General features: G+C 38.8%; 2 protein-coding genes across 5 annotated transcripts in view; one reads left to right on the forward strand and one right to left on the reverse strand.

Annotated features, from left to right (window-relative positions):
• Nucleotides 1-8,333, reverse strand: part of SKIC3 (SKI3 subunit of superkiller complex) — a 92,570-nt gene extending 84,237 nt beyond the window's left edge. For 2 of the 3 annotated variants that reach the window (XM_010589517.3, XM_010589499.3), the window contains exons 1-3: nucleotides 8,234-8,333; nucleotides 5,680-5,751; nucleotides 1,741-1,886 (exon numbers count right to left, since the gene is read on the reverse strand). The gene's annotated coding sequence lies outside the window, so the exon portion shown is untranslated. The remainder of the gene's footprint in view (nucleotides 1-1,740; nucleotides 1,887-5,679; nucleotides 5,752-8,233) is intronic. The other variant, XM_003404988.4, reaches the window with a different exon arrangement.
• A 203-nt stretch (nucleotides 8,334-8,536) lies between these two features.
• The window catches only part of ARSK (arylsulfatase family member K), a 52,830-nt gene continuing 42,646 nt past the window's right edge, over nucleotides 8,537-18,720 (forward strand). The window contains exons 1-3 of one of the 2 annotated variants that reach the window (XM_003404720.4): nucleotides 8,537-8,722; nucleotides 11,732-11,861; nucleotides 14,583-14,742. In XM_003404720.4, coding sequence (XP_003404768.1) covers nucleotides 8,585-8,722; nucleotides 11,732-11,861; nucleotides 14,583-14,742 — 428 coding nt within the window. In that variant the 5' untranslated portion in view covers nucleotides 8,537-8,584. Of the gene's footprint in view, nucleotides 8,723-11,731; nucleotides 11,862-12,034; nucleotides 13,336-14,582; nucleotides 14,743-18,720 lie in introns of those variants that run through there. The other variant, XM_064274216.1, reaches the window with a different exon arrangement.

The following is an 18,720-nucleotide window of genomic DNA, read 5'->3' on the forward strand; positions in this document are numbered from 1 at the left end:
GCTGCTCCACAGGAGAAAAAAACTTAGTGATCTGCTCCTGTAGAGATTACAGCCTAGGACACCCAAGCCTTGTCAGTGGTGTGATGCTTGACAGGTGAGGAAGCTCTGGGAAGCGTAAAAAGGAAACAGATATGAGACAGTAGGTGTTAGTTGAAACCTTCTCTATTTTTGGATATTTGACAATGGATTTTATTAAATATGGGTCTTCATACCTATGCTGTCTCATATAATATTTTACCTCTCTCTATATTTGCCTCCTTAGGAAGAAAAATCTGGCAATTTATTTCCAAAATTCATCCGATGAAAACACTATAGATCACAATTGTCTGATCCTAACTGATCTTGGGGATGGCACAGGACAGGGAACTCTCTTGTTCCGTTATACAAGGGTCACCATGAGCTCAGAGCCAAGTAGATGGCAGCTAACGACAGCAGCAGCAGCAGTATCTGCCTCTTAGACTGCTACATAGCGAAACTGCACAAAGATAATGTTATGTTTGTGTATTATTACTTCTGGACAATGTTGATAAAAACAAACACCAATATTAATATTATTAAAGCTATGTAAATTGCCTCTTTATCCTGAACATTGCACAGAATAGGTGGAGAAAGCCAATGTTAGAAAATGGCAGGAAATAAAATTAGTCAGGCAAGATGGTTTATTTGAAAACCTTTAACAAAATGTCTTTAATAGGTGAGAGTTGAAAAAAATTAAATCTTGTTTTGACAGCATTTCTTTCATAGGGAGAAATATGTTCGGGTATATGGAAAAGTCATTTTTTAAAGGCAAAGGAAATTTGACACATATAGTTAAAAAAAAGATGTATTTATGTTGAATATATTATTCTCCTATATTACAGCTCTACATCAATATTACTTTTATTTAACACTGAAAAATAGAAAAAGATAACTCATATCTAAACACTGATTCCAATGCATTTTCAATTCAAATAAACAGTCTTCATTCAACAATGAAATCCATGTTAAAAAAAAAAAAAAATTACAGCCTAGGAAAGCCTATGGGACAGTTCTACTCTGTCCTATAGAGTTACTATGATTCGGAATTGACTCAATGGCACACAAACAACAACAATCACTTTCTTTGAAGATACAATGTTTACATTTGAATGGAAGCGATGAATATGCAAAAACATTGTACACTAATTTCAGCCATAAAGATATTTCAATTAGTAACAAAATATTTCTTCATTTCATCTCAAGATATATCAATTACCAATAAATTGATAATATCTTCAGATTTCATAGCTTAATCTGGTTTACCAGTAAATAAGTCAAATTCAATCCATCACAATTCGATTTGGAAAAAAAGACACATTTGTATTTACTGTTAACTCCATTTAACTCTAATCTCATCAGGAAGATTAAGCAAAGCTGGGTAAATACTGTTATAGATCACAGACATTCAAGGCAACAAAATGAACTAAGACAACAGAAATCACTAACATGGTACACTGACAGTCCTTACCCAAAGACTGAGATAGAAGTGCAAGACCAAAGAAGTCTGAGAAGTTAGGAAACAAACAACAACAAAAAACATCCTTTTGACTTAAAGGATGATGGCATTCCAAATAATATTAAAATCAAGATATCAGAAAACCACTTTATCTGCAGCCAGAACCAGATTTTCTAAAGAAAAGTGGCTTTTTGCCTAGTTAAAATAGCTGTATAATGTAAAGCAACATATTTTATATGCTCTAATTTTAAAAACTACTACCTTACCTAAAACTGTCTTGGTATTAATCTACAGGTGCAAACTTCAGTAGAATTTTTGTATAGTCTACAAATCTTGATTGGAGTAGGCAACAAATTTCAGTGCTGATTTCACTTAAAATTTCTCTAGCCAAAGTTTCCTTTGGTAGAAAAACCTGTAGGTTAAAAAGAAAAAACAGGACAGGTCAGCGATGATGACAACTGATCTGGACAAAAAAAAAGTGATTTAAAAAAAAAAAAGACACCCAAGTAAAAAAAAAAAAAAAGGAGAAACATCCAAGTCAAAAAAGAACAAAAATAGTTTCAAGATAAGACCAAACACACAAAAGAATGAGAAGTTTCCAGGACTAAAATCACCATCTCTTCGATCACCCAACATTTAAGAAGCACCACATTTGAACACGGTAGAACCAGTCCGCACTAACGCTACACACAGCTTCCAAGCTATATGCTGCATATGACATAAAAGAAATAGAATAGAGGTCTGTGCTCTAAAGGATATAACCTAAATCAACAGAGACGTAATACCAATCAGCCATTAGAGAATCAAATGCTAAACTAAGAATAATGAGTGGAAATGCAATAGGAGTTCAGAGAAGAAAAGAAGTGTGGTGGGAAGCAATCAGGGGCTACCAGTGGAGAAGGCAGGACTTAAGGAAGTAGGGAAGAAGGAAAATGACTCTAGTCAGAGGCATTAGCAAAGTCAGAAAGGTAGGGATGAGTGTAGCATGAGTAGGCAACAATGAGGAAACTGGGCTCAAAGGAACAGAACAGACTTACTAAAGAACAAGAAACAGGTTGAATGGGTAAGTAGAGCACAGATTTCAGAAATCCTTGAAAGTCAGAGAGACAAATTTGGACTTAAATATAGCAGCAACTAGGGAGTCATTAAATGCTTCTAAGTAGGTTACTTTTAATGACCATTAGAAAAACTCCATTTTTCTCTTGGTAATCAATTCTTAATGTCCCATATTTGTATATGTGTCCATATGTGGAAACCTTGGTGGTGCAGTGGTTAAGAGTTACGGCTGCTAACCAAAAGGTGGGCAGTTCATATCCACCAGGCGCTCCTTGGAAACCCTATGGGGCAGTTCTATTCCGTCCTATAGGGTCGCTATGAGTCAGAATTGACTGGATAGCAACGGGTTTTTTTGGTCTATATGTAACTACAGGCAACCCTGGTGGCGTAGTGGTTAAGTGCTATGGCTGCTAACCAAGAGGACGGCAGTTCGAATCCACCAGGAGCTCCTTGGAAACTCCATGGGGCAGTTCTACTCTGTCCTATGGGGTCGCTATGAGTTAGAATCGACTCAACGGCAGTGGGTTTGGTTTTGGTTTATGTAAGTACAATTCTTCATGCTGCAGTGGAGCCCTTCTACTCTTTTCTTCCAATTCCTTCTTCATTTGATTCGGCTTTTAGCATAGTATGCTAGCCCCGAGGCCCTCTCTCTTCACCTAACAGTTATTAATGTGTGCATGTGTATCAATTTCAGAAACTTAACTAGTTTTTTTTTTTAATATTTTAGATGAAAGTTTACATATCCAATTAAATTCCCAACCAACAACTTATACACAAATTGCTCCTGACATTGCTTACAATCCCTGCAATGAGTCAGCACTCTCACCATTTCCACCCTGGCCGCGCCATCCATCCAGTTTCTCTGCCCCTCCTTGCCTTTTCATCTTTGCTTTTGGGTAAATGTTGACCATCCGGTCTCACGTAGTTAATTTTTTAAAGGAGCACATTCCTTGCGGGTGTTACTGAGTTGTTTTGTTTTTATTGTGTTTTAGGTCAAAATTTACAGTACAAACTAGTTTCTCATTATTTTGTGACATTGGTTGCAATCCCCACAACGTGTCAGCATTCTACCCCTTTTCCTTTACACCCTGGGTTCTCTGTGTTCATTGGCCCAGGTTTCCTGTCCCTTCCTGCTTCTCATCTTTGCTTTTGGGCAGGTGTTGCCCACTTGGTCTTATACCTGACTGAACTAAGAAGTACATTCCTCACGAGTTATTATTATTTGTTTTATAGGCCTGTCTAATCTTTAGCTGAAAGGTGGACTTCAGAAGTGGCTTCAGCTCTAAGTTAGCAAGGTGTCCAGGGACCAGAGTCTTAAGACTTCCTCCAATCTTAGTCAGACCAGTAAGTCTGGTCTTTTTCATGAATTTCAATTTTGTTCCACATTCTTCTCCCGCTCTATCCAGAATCCTCTATTGTGATCCCTGTCAGAGGAGTTGTCAGTGGTGGTACTCAGGCACCATCTAGTTCTTCTTGGCTCATACTGGTACACACTATGGTTCCTATGGTCCATTAGTCCTTTGGACTGATATTTTCCTTGTGTCTTTGGTTTTCTTCACTGTCCTTTTCTCCAAACATGATGGGACCAATAGATGTATTTTGGATGGCCACAAGCAAGCTTTTAAGACCCCAGATGCTACTCACCGAAGTAGGCCATAGAACATTTTTTTTTTTTTATGAACTATGTTATGCCCATTGACCTAGATGTCCTGAGACCATGGTCTCCAGCCTTCAGCCCCTGTAAAGTGGTCCCTCAAGGTGTCAGGATATGTCTAGGAAACTTCTATGGCTTTGCCTTGGTTAAGTTGTGCTGACTTTCTCTATATTGTGTGTTATCTTTGTTGCTGTTTATTTTATAGGCCAATCTATTATTTGGCTGAAAGGTGACCTCCAGGACTGGCTTCAGTTTCAGGTTAAAAGAGTATTTTAGGACGACAGTCTCGGGGGTTTCTCTAGTCTCTAGCAGTCCAGTAAGACTGGTCTTTTTTATGAATTTGAGTTTTGTTCTACATTTTTCTCCCATTCTAGTAAGGACCTTCTATCGTGTCCCAGATCAGAACGGTAGGTAGTGGTAGCTGGGCACAAACTCGTTCTTCTAGTCTTAATAGAAGGGGCTGTGGTTCGCATGAGCCATTAGTCCTGTGGACTATAGGAGGTTAGCTAATTTTTAAAAAGACAAGATAATCTGCACCCATTCTAGCCTGAAAACGTCATCTTCTGCCTCTTTTTCTTTTTGGGGGGATGATACTCATACGCTCATTTTCTAAACAAACCTGTACTGAGCACTAGCCATCTACTTGCTGAAGAAAGATGTGGCAGTCTGCCTCCATAAAGGTGATAGCCTTGGAAACCCTATGGTCGTTCTGCTTTGTCCTACATGGTCCCTATTAGTCAGAACTGACTTGACAGCAGTGCTTTTTTTTTTTTTTTTAAATCCATCTATTGGTACCATTTAAATCCATTTCCTTCCACAGAGTAAAACCCAACTACCAAAAATGATTACATGTAGCCCCATACTCCTTTATTTACTTTCCTCCATTCCAAGCATTTCCAACACTTCAAGAAAGCTCTCTCTTGCAAATGTCTTTAATATTCCTCTACAGATCCACCTACTAAAACTTTCCCCTTATATCTCTCCTCCCACTTTTTCTCTTCAGTCTCAACTGATTTTTTAAAATAAGAGCATTAATTTTGCACATATTCACTCAATGAAAGTTTTTCAACTACTAACCTGAAAGTGTTTTTATCCAGCATTAGTCAAGCTTAAAAAGTAACAACAACTGCACTTAAAAGAGTTAAAAAGTAACAGTCATGACTAAGAGACAATGATAATACCGCAAAGTTAACAATGTAGGTAAACGAATTAATATTTCCCAGTTGAAGTCATGAAATCCTAAACACTCAGTTGTACACATGCAAAGGTACCTCAAGGCAAAAATAATTAACAATAAAAACAATGGAGATTAATTATAGGAAAAAGACAAAAAAAAAAAACCTTAAATCTAATAACAAAAGACTAAAGGTATTTTGTGATGACCTATAGTCTGACATGACAATTCTATCCCATTGAACCTTCTGAAAGAAATTGGTAAAAATAATCATTAAGTAAAAATAGACTCTAAATACTTTTAAGAATTGTAGAGACTTACCTTTTACCTATTGTCACCACCTTTATCTTCTTTCTGAATCAAATTTCAGATTGCTCCTTACCCATTATCCATCTAAATTAAAAACAAATACGAGACAGCTAGTCACATGAACAGGGTGACACCCACAACTCAAACCTTTTGATTTTTTCAACACATCAAGTTCGTGTTGAATCTTCAAAATTTATAATTTAAAACATAAGAAGTGATTGTATACAATTGTTAGTCCTTTTTCTTTTTTATCTTAATCTCTAAATTCCCAAATTGATCTCAACTGCATTCCCATGGCTTCAGGTGATAAAACGAAAGTTCGTTAAGAGATTAGAATGAGTCCGAAAAAACAGTCCAGAAGCTCAAAATACATTAACTGAAAACTGAGTGCAGTACCCCCACCAAAAAAAAAAAAATCTCTCAACTATTTCTATGTGACTTTGTTTTGAATCCAGGAAAATTACAGGCACTTACTTATTCCCAATTTGCAGCTCAACTACACTAAATTGAGCTTTTTTCTAAGCCATATGTAAAAAGTTGCCAACATCATGTTAACCAGACTAGTTCATAATTTAATGAAAACATAGAAAACTTTTTTCAATGTTAAGTAGCCATTTAAACAGAATAGAAAAGTAAAAACCTGACTCTCCATTTCAATGACTTCTTCAGCCCCAGTCCAGCTACACTTGATTGCCCTCCCCAGCCAACCTGATTTATTGCTCAGTCATTTCAACCGTTCTTACAAAATACCCGATTCTGTCAGCCCCTTCATTTTGCTATATGCAACCACCAAGCCAAGACTGACCTGGTTGAGAATGGACTTAGGAATCACATAGATCTGGATTCAAACTCCATCAGACCTGAATATCGTACTTCACCACGACAAGACCAATTTTCTCACTGGTAAAGCGAGAATTACATCACTTACCTGATATGTAGTGCCTGAGCACAATATATACTGAATATGTAGTTCTGGTCTCCTGATACGGTAAAGTGAGTTCCTTTATGTGACCTTTTGCCCTGGTCCTTTGAAAAAACAGTTTGAGAGATTTTCCCCCTTAGCCTTGAGATGTTACCCTACCCTAGGTTTCTACCCCTGAGGGTTTGTTACTTTTGTCCAGGTTGACTGACATTTTCTGGGTAAGCTGTAAATAAGGGTAGTCTGATACTTTTTGTTGGGCCCTGGGCTGCAGGCTGCCTTGTGACTGGTATGTACCTTGCAGGAGTTGGTCAATATACTTATGCAAATGAAGTTACTGTAGCCTACTATGCAAAGGAAGTGTCTGTAGCCTACTGAGAGGGGACTGGTCAGAGGGGATTGGTCAGTTTGTAGCCCTGGTGGAAGGGCCATCACTTGAAACTGATGAAGAATTTTGTATATATGCAGCCTACCTAAATTTGAGTGAGGCCACATGAGGAATAACATAAAAGGTCTGTCATACCGTGGTGGCCAGCACGTTGCTGTGATCCTGGAAGCTATGCCACTGGTATTTCCAATACCAGCTGGGTCACTAACAGTGGACAGGTTTCAGCAGAGCTTCCAGACTAGGAAGGACCTAGATATCTACTTCTGAAAAACTGGCCACTGAAAACCTTATGGATAGCAGTGAAGATAAGCCCGAGTCCTGTTTGGATTGGATCCCTGTGTAACACTGAAGTCATTTAAACTCTCCGAGCCTGTTTCCTATTTGCAATATGGTGAAAGCTAAGATTACAGAAAACACTGCATATAAAAGTAACTGGCACAGGGTATATGCTCAATAAATGCTTAGTATAATGCTCAGTACATACTAAGTGCTACGTGAATCTTAAATAAGATGTGGCCCTTACTACTATTATTTTTCTCAAAAAACACTGCCAGATATTAGTACTAAGAGTTGATTTTAGATTAAATACGTGGTGCAACTTCTCTTGTACCTGTCGAAATATTAAAACGACTAGTGTAATGCGCAAATTATATACCTGAAACTAAGATAATGAAATTTAAGCAAATAAATGGCTCTGGGACAGAAGTCTGCTTCCACAATCAAGAAACCAGTGATTTTCAACAAGAAAACAATGGTATTCTGAACCTAGTCAATCAATCGAGCACGTCACACTGCTCAACACCTCTTCCTACCAGATCCGGTCCCATTTCTCTCCTTTGCATCTGAAGGCAAGGTGCACCTAAGCATTTCCCCAGCCAAGGACCTGAAGCTTCTCTACCTTACTAGGCCCCGCTCCTCACCCCACGGAAGCTCAACGAATCGTTACTGCAGGGACAAAGAGACAATAAGACGAGATAGACTAGAAATTCCCTTCAGGGAAGGTATTCGAGAGGATCCAAAGTATCCACACCGCCCTCAAGGCGGTCCAGCCAGAGGCCCCACAAAGAACCGCCCCATCCAACTTAAGTGACAGACGCCTGGCCACCTCATCATCTCCCAGTCCACGCTCTTGCGTAACACTCTGCCACGCCTACCCGGCGCAAAACGAGCACAACCAGCCCACAGATCCTTTTTCTCTCTACAATTTAAACCGCCTAATGGATCCAACTTCTGCAGGAGCAACAGAGACCCGAACCCACCTGGGACAGCTGCTTCTCCCTAACAAACGCCAAGCCTGGAGCCAGGCGCATGCGCACTTTCTAGGCATCGCTCACGTGACTGGGAATGGCTGGGCTTTAGTTAGCTCGGTATTTGATTAAAAGGTCTTAACGTGAGTTAAAACTGGGACTCCGCTTCTGCGCATGTGCCTGCTCTGAACCTGATGGGAGTTGTAGTTCTGCCGAAGAAGGGCTGCGTTAAAAAAAAAAAAAAAAGCGGAAAACAAATTGGTCCCCGCCCTCTTTTTTTTCTCCTCGCTCCTGGTGGGAATTACGACAGCGAGGAGGCGGAGCCACCAGCCAGGGGACGGGCTTTCGGGACCGCTGCCTGCGATGGTTCTGCTGTGGTTGTTAGTGGTCGCAACTTTGGCGCTCGCTGCGCCTGCCCCTGAAGCAGGTGGGCAGAGAGGGCTGGCTGCTCGGGCTCAGCCGGAGGTCCCTAACGTGGTGCTGGTCGTGAGCGATTCCTTCGTAAGTATTGTGAGGCAGGGGAAGGGGGGCCCCGCTCGGGACCGACGACCGGCCCACAGCCTCTCCTGTGCCGCAGGCTTTGGGGAGCAGAATCAGAGACACTTTTAAACATGTTTTAGCCCGATGCATTGTAAGAAATACATTTTACTTCGTGGGTACGTATGCACACACAAGCACACCGCATACATGCGCTTAACCAAAAGTTTCGAAAAGCGATACTTTAGTAAATGAAATGCTGTCTGTTAGCGTCTTTGCAAAATTTTTTTTTTCGGCGCTGACATCAAGCACTAAATTATTTTACCACTGCTATTTTTTTTTTTTTTAGTGAAGTTCATACCCCTGTTTGAGTTTGCACGTCCACGTCCATAAAAGTATGTTAGCTTTCCAGCAGTCATTTTCCAGTTCACCTTAAGTTTGCAGGAATTAATATTTGGGTGAGAAGTGAAGAAAGCGAACTATTTTTATTACCCAGTTATGTGATAAGCTTTTTGGTGCTAGTTTAAATGCTTTAGCTCATAGAATTTGATTCACTCCCCATATCTCAGAGAAATTGTGTGTTTGTACGTTGTCCTTATCATTACTGTTGTTTAACCACTAACTTGAACAGTTTTTTTTTAACTTTCCCAAGCCATCAACTAGAAAAATACTGCTCTCTACTTTAAATGGTACTTTTAGGATTATCCATGATTTAAAAACTTATGCTTAGATATTTGGTTATTAATTGTAATAATAGTTTATTATCACTGGATGTTATGTGCCACTTAGGTTGGAGGTGTTATACATTTCTGGCACCAAAATGTATGCTTTTAATCACCATGTTATGTTGCCTCAGAAGTTAACCCATGATGATTAAATTTACATAATCTAGATATGTGCATAGGATTTGTTGAGAATATTTCTTAAAGTAATCTTTATGATTTTGTAAATTTAGAGAATGGAGAATATTGGAGATTACCATGAGAGAGGTGTATTAGGAAGCATTCTGGAGATCAAAGGAACCAGAAAGAAGTTGGATTGTGTAGAGGGAGAAGTTGAGTTTTCTTGCGATCTTAACGGAGGCCTCAGCTGACTATAAGGGCAGTTCTCAGGCCGTAATGATTCTTCAGAGTTGTTCCCAGTTGGGGTAAGAGGATCAGGCCTTTACACCCGCATGTGGATGATTATTGGTTGTGGGCTGCTCCCAGAATGGGGCATGTTCTTGGGTAAGGCAGCTCTCTTCTGCAGAGGCAATCTTTCATTCCTAAAAGGGGATCTGAGTGGTGCATCCTAGAAACTTCCAAAGGTGACTGAGGTATTTAGGTTTGTTATTGTTTTTATAGTATGAATGCACAAACATTAATATATGTATGTTTAAATGATTTGCACTCTATACTTATTAATGTTCAAAGTGTTCCACCTTCGGTGGAAGCCCCTTTAGATTTTTCCTGAGTACATTTGACCTACCTCAGTAGTCTTCGGTAGCTTGCTTTGACAGTCTCAGGTACATCTTGTTTCCTGTCCCAGCTTTGAAAATGGTATTTAGAGATCACAATCTAGTTTTTAGGGCTTTTATTGCTTTTCAACATTTCCAGTAAACCAAAAACTGAAAACCAAACCTTTTGCCATCAAGTCAATTCCAACACATAGCGACCCTATAGGACAGAGTAGAACTGCCCCATAGGGTTTCCAAGGAGCAGCTGGTGAATTCGAACTGCCAACCTTTTTGGTTAGCAGCCATAGCTCTTAACCTTTGCACCACTAGGGCTCCAGAAAATACATATACATATACTTTAGACAGAGAATAATAAATCATGGGTTCATACTGATAGTTCAAATTAAAGATTACAGGGTTATTAATTATTTTGTATCACTTTTACACCAAATACTCTGGTTCCTAAAGACATTAATATAATTACATATTTCTTTACCCAAATAAATGTTGTTGTTAGTTGCCATTGAGTTGAATCCAACTCATGGCGACCCCACATGTGCAGAGTAGAACTTTTGGAACAAAAACAGAGTTTCTGGAACTCCTCAGAGCTTCTTCCTGGCCCCCTTTCTTTCCTCTCTCTAAATTCTGTCCCTAAAATGTTTTATTCACTCCCATGATTTTCAATACCATGGATATGCTAAACACTCTGAAGTTTATTTCACCAGGATAGACTTCTCAAAGCTCCCGATTCCTGTGTGTCCCTAACAATCCACTTTATATCTCCATCTCAAGATCTTATCAACATCTCAAAGGTTTATGTATGTCCCATACTTTGGATTGGCTTGTTTTTTAAACTGTATTTATAACTATATTGAAAACATTATGTAAGTGTGACTCCAGGACTGGAGTGTATCCTTTTTTCTATCTTTGCACTTTACCAAGGGGAGCTCTTCAATTCCCAATTCAATTCTGAAATGTGTCTCTCCAACCAACCATCTCTTCTAGTCTTCAGACTCATATATCCAGCTGCCTGATTGACATCTTCACTTATTGGAATGACTGGATCCTTCTCATTCTTTAGAGCTCATACTTCCCAGAAAAGTCTTCCCTCTCCACCCCATCTAAAGGAGGTCTACTTTGTTGTCCTGCATATCAGGTTTTCTTCAAAGCACTCATCACAATTTGTAATTACTAGTGGTTTATTTGCTAATATAATTTTTGCCTCCCCCACTAGAGTGTAAGCTTTATCGGGGCAGGGACTCTGGCTGTTTTATTCATCTTTATACCACCAGATTTGCACAGTGCCTTGCATATAGTTAAGTATTCAATAAATAAATATTCAATCAGTCCATCATCTCTCAAAAGAGCTTCCCAGGAAGTCCTTTAATACGTTTATTATATGCACATGAATCCTAGCATAACACTGCATTGAATTCTAGCTACTTATGGACTAGATACTTACAATAGTTTCTACACTCGTTTTGATCTTTTAAGGATTCTTATATTAAAGTCATTTGCTACTTATGTATTTTACAGTTAAAGGAAATAAACTTCTTTTGTAATGCAATCAACATTGTTGATAAATTTTTTTATTCTAGGATGGAAGACTCACATTTCATCCAGGGAGTCAGGTAGTGAAACTTCCTTTTATCAACTTCATGAAAGCTCATGGCACTACCTTTCTCAGTGCCTATACAAACTCTCCAATTTGTTGCCCGTCACGAGCAGGTATGAACATGCTTAATATTAATGGAAGAAAGTGGCAGCACATTGAAAATAAATTTACAATTAAAAAGATTATACCCAGAAAGTAGGATAGTAAGTCATACTGGGTATGTAATATGTTTGGTTTTGGTTTGTTTTTTTTTTTCTAATATAAGAATTGTTTGTTTTTAGGTATGTATTGGGCATTGGGATTATTAGAATTCCTAATTTATTTTTTGAAAGTAGGAATTTTATTATCTAAAATGTTATCTGGTTCATGTATTACAGTTTCATTTCTTTATAATTGGTGAGTAAGAGTCTTTTGACGATCCCAAAATGAGGAAACATTCTTACTTCCTAGAAGAGTTCTATTTCCAAAGAAATTTTTCACTAAAGGCATAGGGAGGTGGGAGAGCTTACATGGATATCAGAGTACACGTAGTGTCCAACTTATAACAGCAGTCTGTTCTGACCCTATAGGACAGGGTAGAACTACTCCAGAGGATGTATATCATTATCTGAGTTTTTCTGTATTATTTCAGATTACATTTAATCTCTTTCTTTTCAGTCTCAGTGCATTTCTACCCAAATCCCATTGTTCAATTTTATTATAGTAATTTAACAAATAGGCATAAGTTTAATGGCAAAATGTTAGTGACATTAAAAAATAAAATAAATCCATTGCTGTCAGTTCCAACTCATAGCGATCCTATAGGACAGAGTAGAACTGCCCCATAGTGTTTCCAAGGCAGTAATCTTTATGAAAGCAGACTGCCACATCTTTTTCCTGCTGAGCAGCTAGTGGGTTCATACCGCCAACATTTTGGTTAGCAGCAAGTGCTTAACCACTGTATAATCAGGGCTCATTCATTAAGTGAAGAATAATTAAGAAACAGGAAAAAATTGGAGTTTTTATGAATTCTCTCTATTTTCTGACAAGAGTTGTTTTATTTTTCCTCCATCTTTCTGGGTTATGATTGTTTGACTTAGAACCCATAAATAGCATCCAACAATTTGGTTTTGTCTCTAAGTTACTGAGATGATATTGTCTGTAATTTGAGTCACAAGTTCTTTTGCCTAAATTTTAAGCACTATCACTATCAACTATGTAGTCACCAATTGTTAAAGAAAATCAAATCTATGTTATAAAGGATATTTCAATTATGAAGGACCAAGTATATTCAAAACAGTTTTGTTAACTTATATTTTATTCTGTATCAGCCGAGTGGAATGAGCAGTGGACTCGGGTGAGGTGATGACTGGGATTCTAGTCTTCAATGAGCCACACCAAGCAAGCAAGTCACTCAGTTTCCTAATCTGCGTAATACTGTACAGGCCATGTACCTAACAGAATTCTTCTGACCATCGAATGAAGTAAAGGCTACAAAAGTGCTCAACAAACTCGAAAGGGCTCCAAAATATTAGGTGGTACTTTTCCTGGAAGAAGTTTATTTTGAAAAGTTTGAACAAAGAGATTGGATAATAGTAATGAATAACAGTAAGAGAAGCTAATATGTATTCCATTCTTACCGTGGTCCTGGAGCTCTGGTGGCACAGTGGTTAAGAGCTATGGCTGCTAATCAAAAGGTTGGCAGTTTGAATCCACCAGCCACTCCTTGGAAACCCTATGGGACAGTTCTACTCTATTCTATAGGATTGTTGTGAGTCACAACTGACTCAATGGCAATGGGTTTTTTTGTTTGTTTACTATGGCCCTGGCAATATTCTAAGTGCTTTACATGTACTGATTTATTTACGCATCGCAACAATTCTATGAAGTGGATACCATTGTTATCCCCATTTTGAAGATAAAAATTAAAGTCTAGAAAGGGCAAGTGACTTATCTAAGGCCACTCAGTAACTGGCATTGTTAGGATTCAAACCCAGGTAATCCAATCCAAAGCCTAAGCTTTTAAACACTATGCTAGCCACCTCCCAAAGAGAAGGCATTTTGTTTGATGAGAACAGAAAGCTTATTCAGACATACTATTTATGTAAGGAATGCACAGAAATGGGAAAAGGAAAAGAAAGGTACATTGAATTAACAATTAATTGTAGGAAATGAGAGAGAATTCATAGTATACTTAAATTTTAAAGAAAGCCAGTAAAAGGACAAGGAATAAAGAAAATTCATAAGGATACTGGGGAAATAACATCTGTACAGCTATACTTTCAATTGACTGATTTGGAAAATTAACCAAATACTTTGGGATTATTTTGGGAATGGAAAGAAAGCTCTGAAGTCAGACAGGAAACAAACAACAACAAAAACAGTGGCTGTCTAGTCAGAATCGACTCATGGCAACCCCAAGTGAACTAGAGTAGAACTGCACTTCATACAGTTCTCAATGGCTGATTTTTTGGCAATAGATTGCCAGACCTTTCTTCTGAGACTGAAATCTTCATCCTTCAGTTAGCAGCGAGTGCATTAACGGTTAGCACCACCCAGGGACTCCGGAATCAGACAGGCTTACATTTAATTCCAGCTATATTTGCCTTAAGCAACTTAACCTCTAAGCCTTAGTTGACTCATCTGTAAAATGGAAATAACTCCTTGCAGAGCTTATCCCCCTGATAAGATGAGATAACCATCAGAATCGTTGCTTAAAGCACCTAATGCTGGTATTTCTTATTCTAGAGCATGAGCTCTAAACTTACAGACTCTGCTCCCTCTTTGTAATTATCTTAATGATTAAAATAAGTTGTTAAGCCTTACTTTAACCCCTATTTCATATTATTTTTCAGCAATGTGGAGTGGCCTCTTCATTCACTTAACAGAATCTTGGAATAATTTTAAGGGCCTAGATCCAAATTATACAACATGGATGGATGTCATGGAGAAGCATGGCTACCGAACACAAAAATTTGGAAAACTGGATTATACTTCAGGACACCACTCCATTAGGTAAAAATGAAAACAAACCAAAAAGAATACTAATGGGCTGCCTTCTTCTACAGCACGTGCATATACTTTTTGCCTTTTATTTTTTTCTCTATAAGGTGAAAGTAAATCTCTTAATCCTTTGATTATGTTAATCTGACTAAACTTTAGCTTTCTTTAATCTTCTTAAAATATTAAAATTGCTTATATGCTGTTCATTTTGTTTTTCTTAAACATTACCCATTGCTGTCAAGTCAATTCTGACTCACAGCTACCCTATCGGACAGAGAAGAACTGCCCCATAGAGTTTCCAAGGAGTGCCTGGCAGATTTGAACTGCCGACCCTTTGGTTAGCAGCCGTAGCACTTAAGCACTACGCCACCGGGTTTATTAAAGAACTGTAAATAGTGTCTATAAAATTGTTTAGCTCTTGATTTATTTTGATTGATTTTTCATTACACAATGGCTACTTTATTACTTATTTTATAATCTGCTTTAAAAGGCATAACCTTTTTGCTACTTGCCTTTCATAGTTCTCTTCAACGTGAGTCCCCTCCCCCACTTTTACAAAGTCCTCAAAAAAACACCGGCAGCCAAGCATAGTGGTTAAAAGTACAGGTCTAGAATCAGATTGTTCCGCCACTACTAACCTTGTCTAGTGTAATCTTGGGCACATTATCTAAGCTAACTGAACTTTTATTTCCTTGATGTGATGATTACATGAAATAATATATGCAGAAAAATGCTAACATAACAGGACTAAGAACACTTCAAGGTTCATTTTTGGCTAGCATCTGGAAATTTGAATTTTGGGGGTTATTCCAACATTTTATAACTGGTGAGAATGACTCACTGTTCCTAGACTGTTTGTACAGTGTTTATATTGAACACTTCCTTCTGGGAGTCTGAAATTTTGCTGCTTGCTAGACAGATAGTGCCTACGTGACTAGCCCCCCAAAACAACCTTGGATATTGTGTCTGTATCTGCTTCTTTGGTAGATAGCACTTGATACGTGCTGTCACAATTCAGTGCTGGAAGAATAATTAAACATGTCCTGTGTGAGAAAAACCTGATTTATTTCTCCCTATCTTTATACAGGAAACCCTGGTGGCATAGTGGTTAAGAGCTATGGCCGCTGTCCGAAAGGTCAGCAGTTTGAATCCACCAGGTACTCTTTGGAAACCATATGGGGCAGTTCTGCTCTGTCCTATAAGTGGCGCAGTAGTTAGAGCTTGGCTGCTAACCAAAAAGTTGGCTGTTTGAATCAACCAGGCATTCCCTGGAAACCCTATGGGGCAGGTCTGCTCTGTCCTATAGGGTTGTTATGAGTCAGAATCGACTCAACAGCAATGGGTTTGGTTTGGTTTGGTTTTTTTTTTTTTTTTGGTCTGTCTCCACAGGGAGAGGACTCTTGGATGCTTGCACCTGGTTTATTCCAGACTTTGCCCCAAGCACAAAGAGAATTTTACATTCGCTAAAATATATGTACAGGCAGTTCCCAGGTTACAGACATCCGATTTATGGACAACTTGTGCTTGTCCTTTAATATTACAAAAATTTGCCCTTACTTTGAAACGACTGAACCCGCCCCTACTCACAACATATTCTTCATCACAATCACCTTCGCTTGCTGCACATGCAGCTTTTAAATCATTGAAAAGGCTTCAAGCCTCTTGCACTAAAGTAAGGCTAAATAAGAACCGTTTGTGCTTATTTCAGTTTATCTAAAATTGAACTTGAAGACACACTTAGGAACGGATCTCATTCATAACCTGGGGACTGCCTATACAATAATTACAGCATATTTTCATTTACCCACCCTCTCACCAGAGCTTAGGAAATTGAAATAACCTATCAGGACTATGTGTATGAGTGCTGTGTGTACCCATACAGCCATTGGGCTGACAGATAGGTCAAGGTTGCTGTTAGTAGCATTTCTGAAAATGCTGTATGAATTATGGCTCATCATCTTTCAGATTTTTCTGTGAAAGTTTAAAGTTGGCCCTTAGAGAGGAAAAAGGGTTTCTCTTAATATTGAGCTTCATAAATAAGGGCATTCGGTGTTGTTGATAGACTAACTCTCAAAATCAAAGTTGTTTTTATAGCTGTGACCTTTATAACTGAAATTGGCTGTTTTGGGTCGAGCTTGTATTTTCAGTCAGAATTACAAGCGTCTTTAGCTTATCACTGTAATACTTAAATCTGTCTCCTTTAGGTGTCAAGTGATGCTTTCTTCCTGTGCCAGATTAGGGGCACTGATTCAGCTCTGCGTCCCTTACTATGTAATATACCACACTGGGAAGTTAAAGGGCCACATATTTGTTTCTTTCAAACAGCTGTTAAACAGGTGTTGGTGATACCACTCATGAAGATGCCACTTAATTGGTGATAAGACCTTAGACAAGATATTTATCCACTTAGATCCCAGTTTCATCAAATAGGTTTATACTAGCTGAACATAAAGGCTCTTTCACTCTGAAATTCTGTTACATCAATAAAGTGCAGTTAAGTGCTTTATAAAGTCCTGAAATTCATTTGCTCCCTTCACATTAAATATATTATGCCTATAATCAGGGGTGGATAACCCAATAAGCAAAGTAAGTACAGGCTTACTTACTGGGTCATCCACCCTTGTCAGGGATTGTAAATTTGAAAAGAGGTTTTGATTCCGTAGCAAGATTCTGTGGGGTTGGGAAAGAGACAGATGCCAGCCATACGTAGAAGCAGAATCTTTGATGTGGTAAAAATATGAAATTGTTCACTACTGATGATCTGGTAAGCAAGGTAAACACCGTGCTTACCTTGCCTATTGGATAATCTACTCCTGCTTATAATACATTTGATTAGATTCAAATTTGCTTTGCCTTCCTTTTCAATTAAATTGAAATATTTGCATTCACTTCATGGGGTGTTGGCCTCATTTTCACTACCAGATGAAACTGTTTTGTGAATATATTCCCATTCTCTAAAACAGTAGTTCTCAGCCGAGGACAGTTTTGCTCTCCAAGAGACATTTTTGGTTGACACTACTGAGGGAATGCTACTGGCATTTAGTGAGTGGAGGCCAAGGATACTACTAAACATCCCACAATGCACAGAACGGCCTCCGCATAACAAAGAATTATCGGACCCAAAATCTCAATAGTGCCGAGGTTTAGAAACCATGGTCTAAATCTAATTTTTTTATCCTCATCAGCTTGGCCTTAAGAATGTCATACTTATAGTAAGTGCTTGCCTTTTGAATCTTAAAGTTTATCCTTCTGTATTCTAAGAGGTCAGAGCTTCATGACACTAGTATGTCCATTTTTTAAATAATTAACAAAATAAAAGAAAATGCCAATTTGGAAGTATGGGAGGCAGAGCCAAGATGGCGGAATAGACAGATGCTTCTGGCAAGCCCTCTTTACAACAAAGACCCCAAAAAACAAGTGAAATGAGTATATTTATGACAAGCTAGTAGCCCTGAGCTTCAGAGGCAAGCTTAGAAAATAAACTGAGGGGCAGGGGAAGGAAGAGACTGTTCAGAAGCAGAGAGGAGTTACCAGACCTGAATTGCGGGCAGCCCTCAGGCACCATTCCCAGAGCAGCAGTAGCAGGCTGGTACTAGCGTTTGGCTGCACTTTCCTTGGGAAGAAGCAGCCAGCCACACAGCCTAATCACACCTCCGGAACCTGAGAAGAACGGAGCTCTTGGCAAAAGTTAAGTACTTGCTTTTTTTTTGTTTTTTTACCGTGCCCTCTCACCCCCAAGCCGGCTTCAGCGGCTGAATTCCCTGGGCCCAAGACAAGCACTGTTGAGCACCTAGAGCCATCCTCCCGGCCTTGGAGAAGAAAAAAGTTTGTAATTGGGGGAAAAGATAATTTGCTAGCTCCACTAACCAGGGGAGCTCAGGACAGAAGCCACTCCTGTCCAGGCATAAATGGTCCGTGGACTTTGAGCATCTTTCCCTTCTGCATGGACCTGTGTGGGCCTGTATCAGGAGAGTAGGCCCTTGTTGGCAG

This window comes from Loxodonta africana, chromosome 2 (assembly GCF_030014295.1).
Source record: "Loxodonta africana isolate mLoxAfr1 chromosome 2, mLoxAfr1.hap2, whole genome shotgun sequence".
NCBI lineage: Eukaryota > Metazoa > Chordata > Mammalia > Proboscidea > Elephantidae > Loxodonta > Loxodonta africana.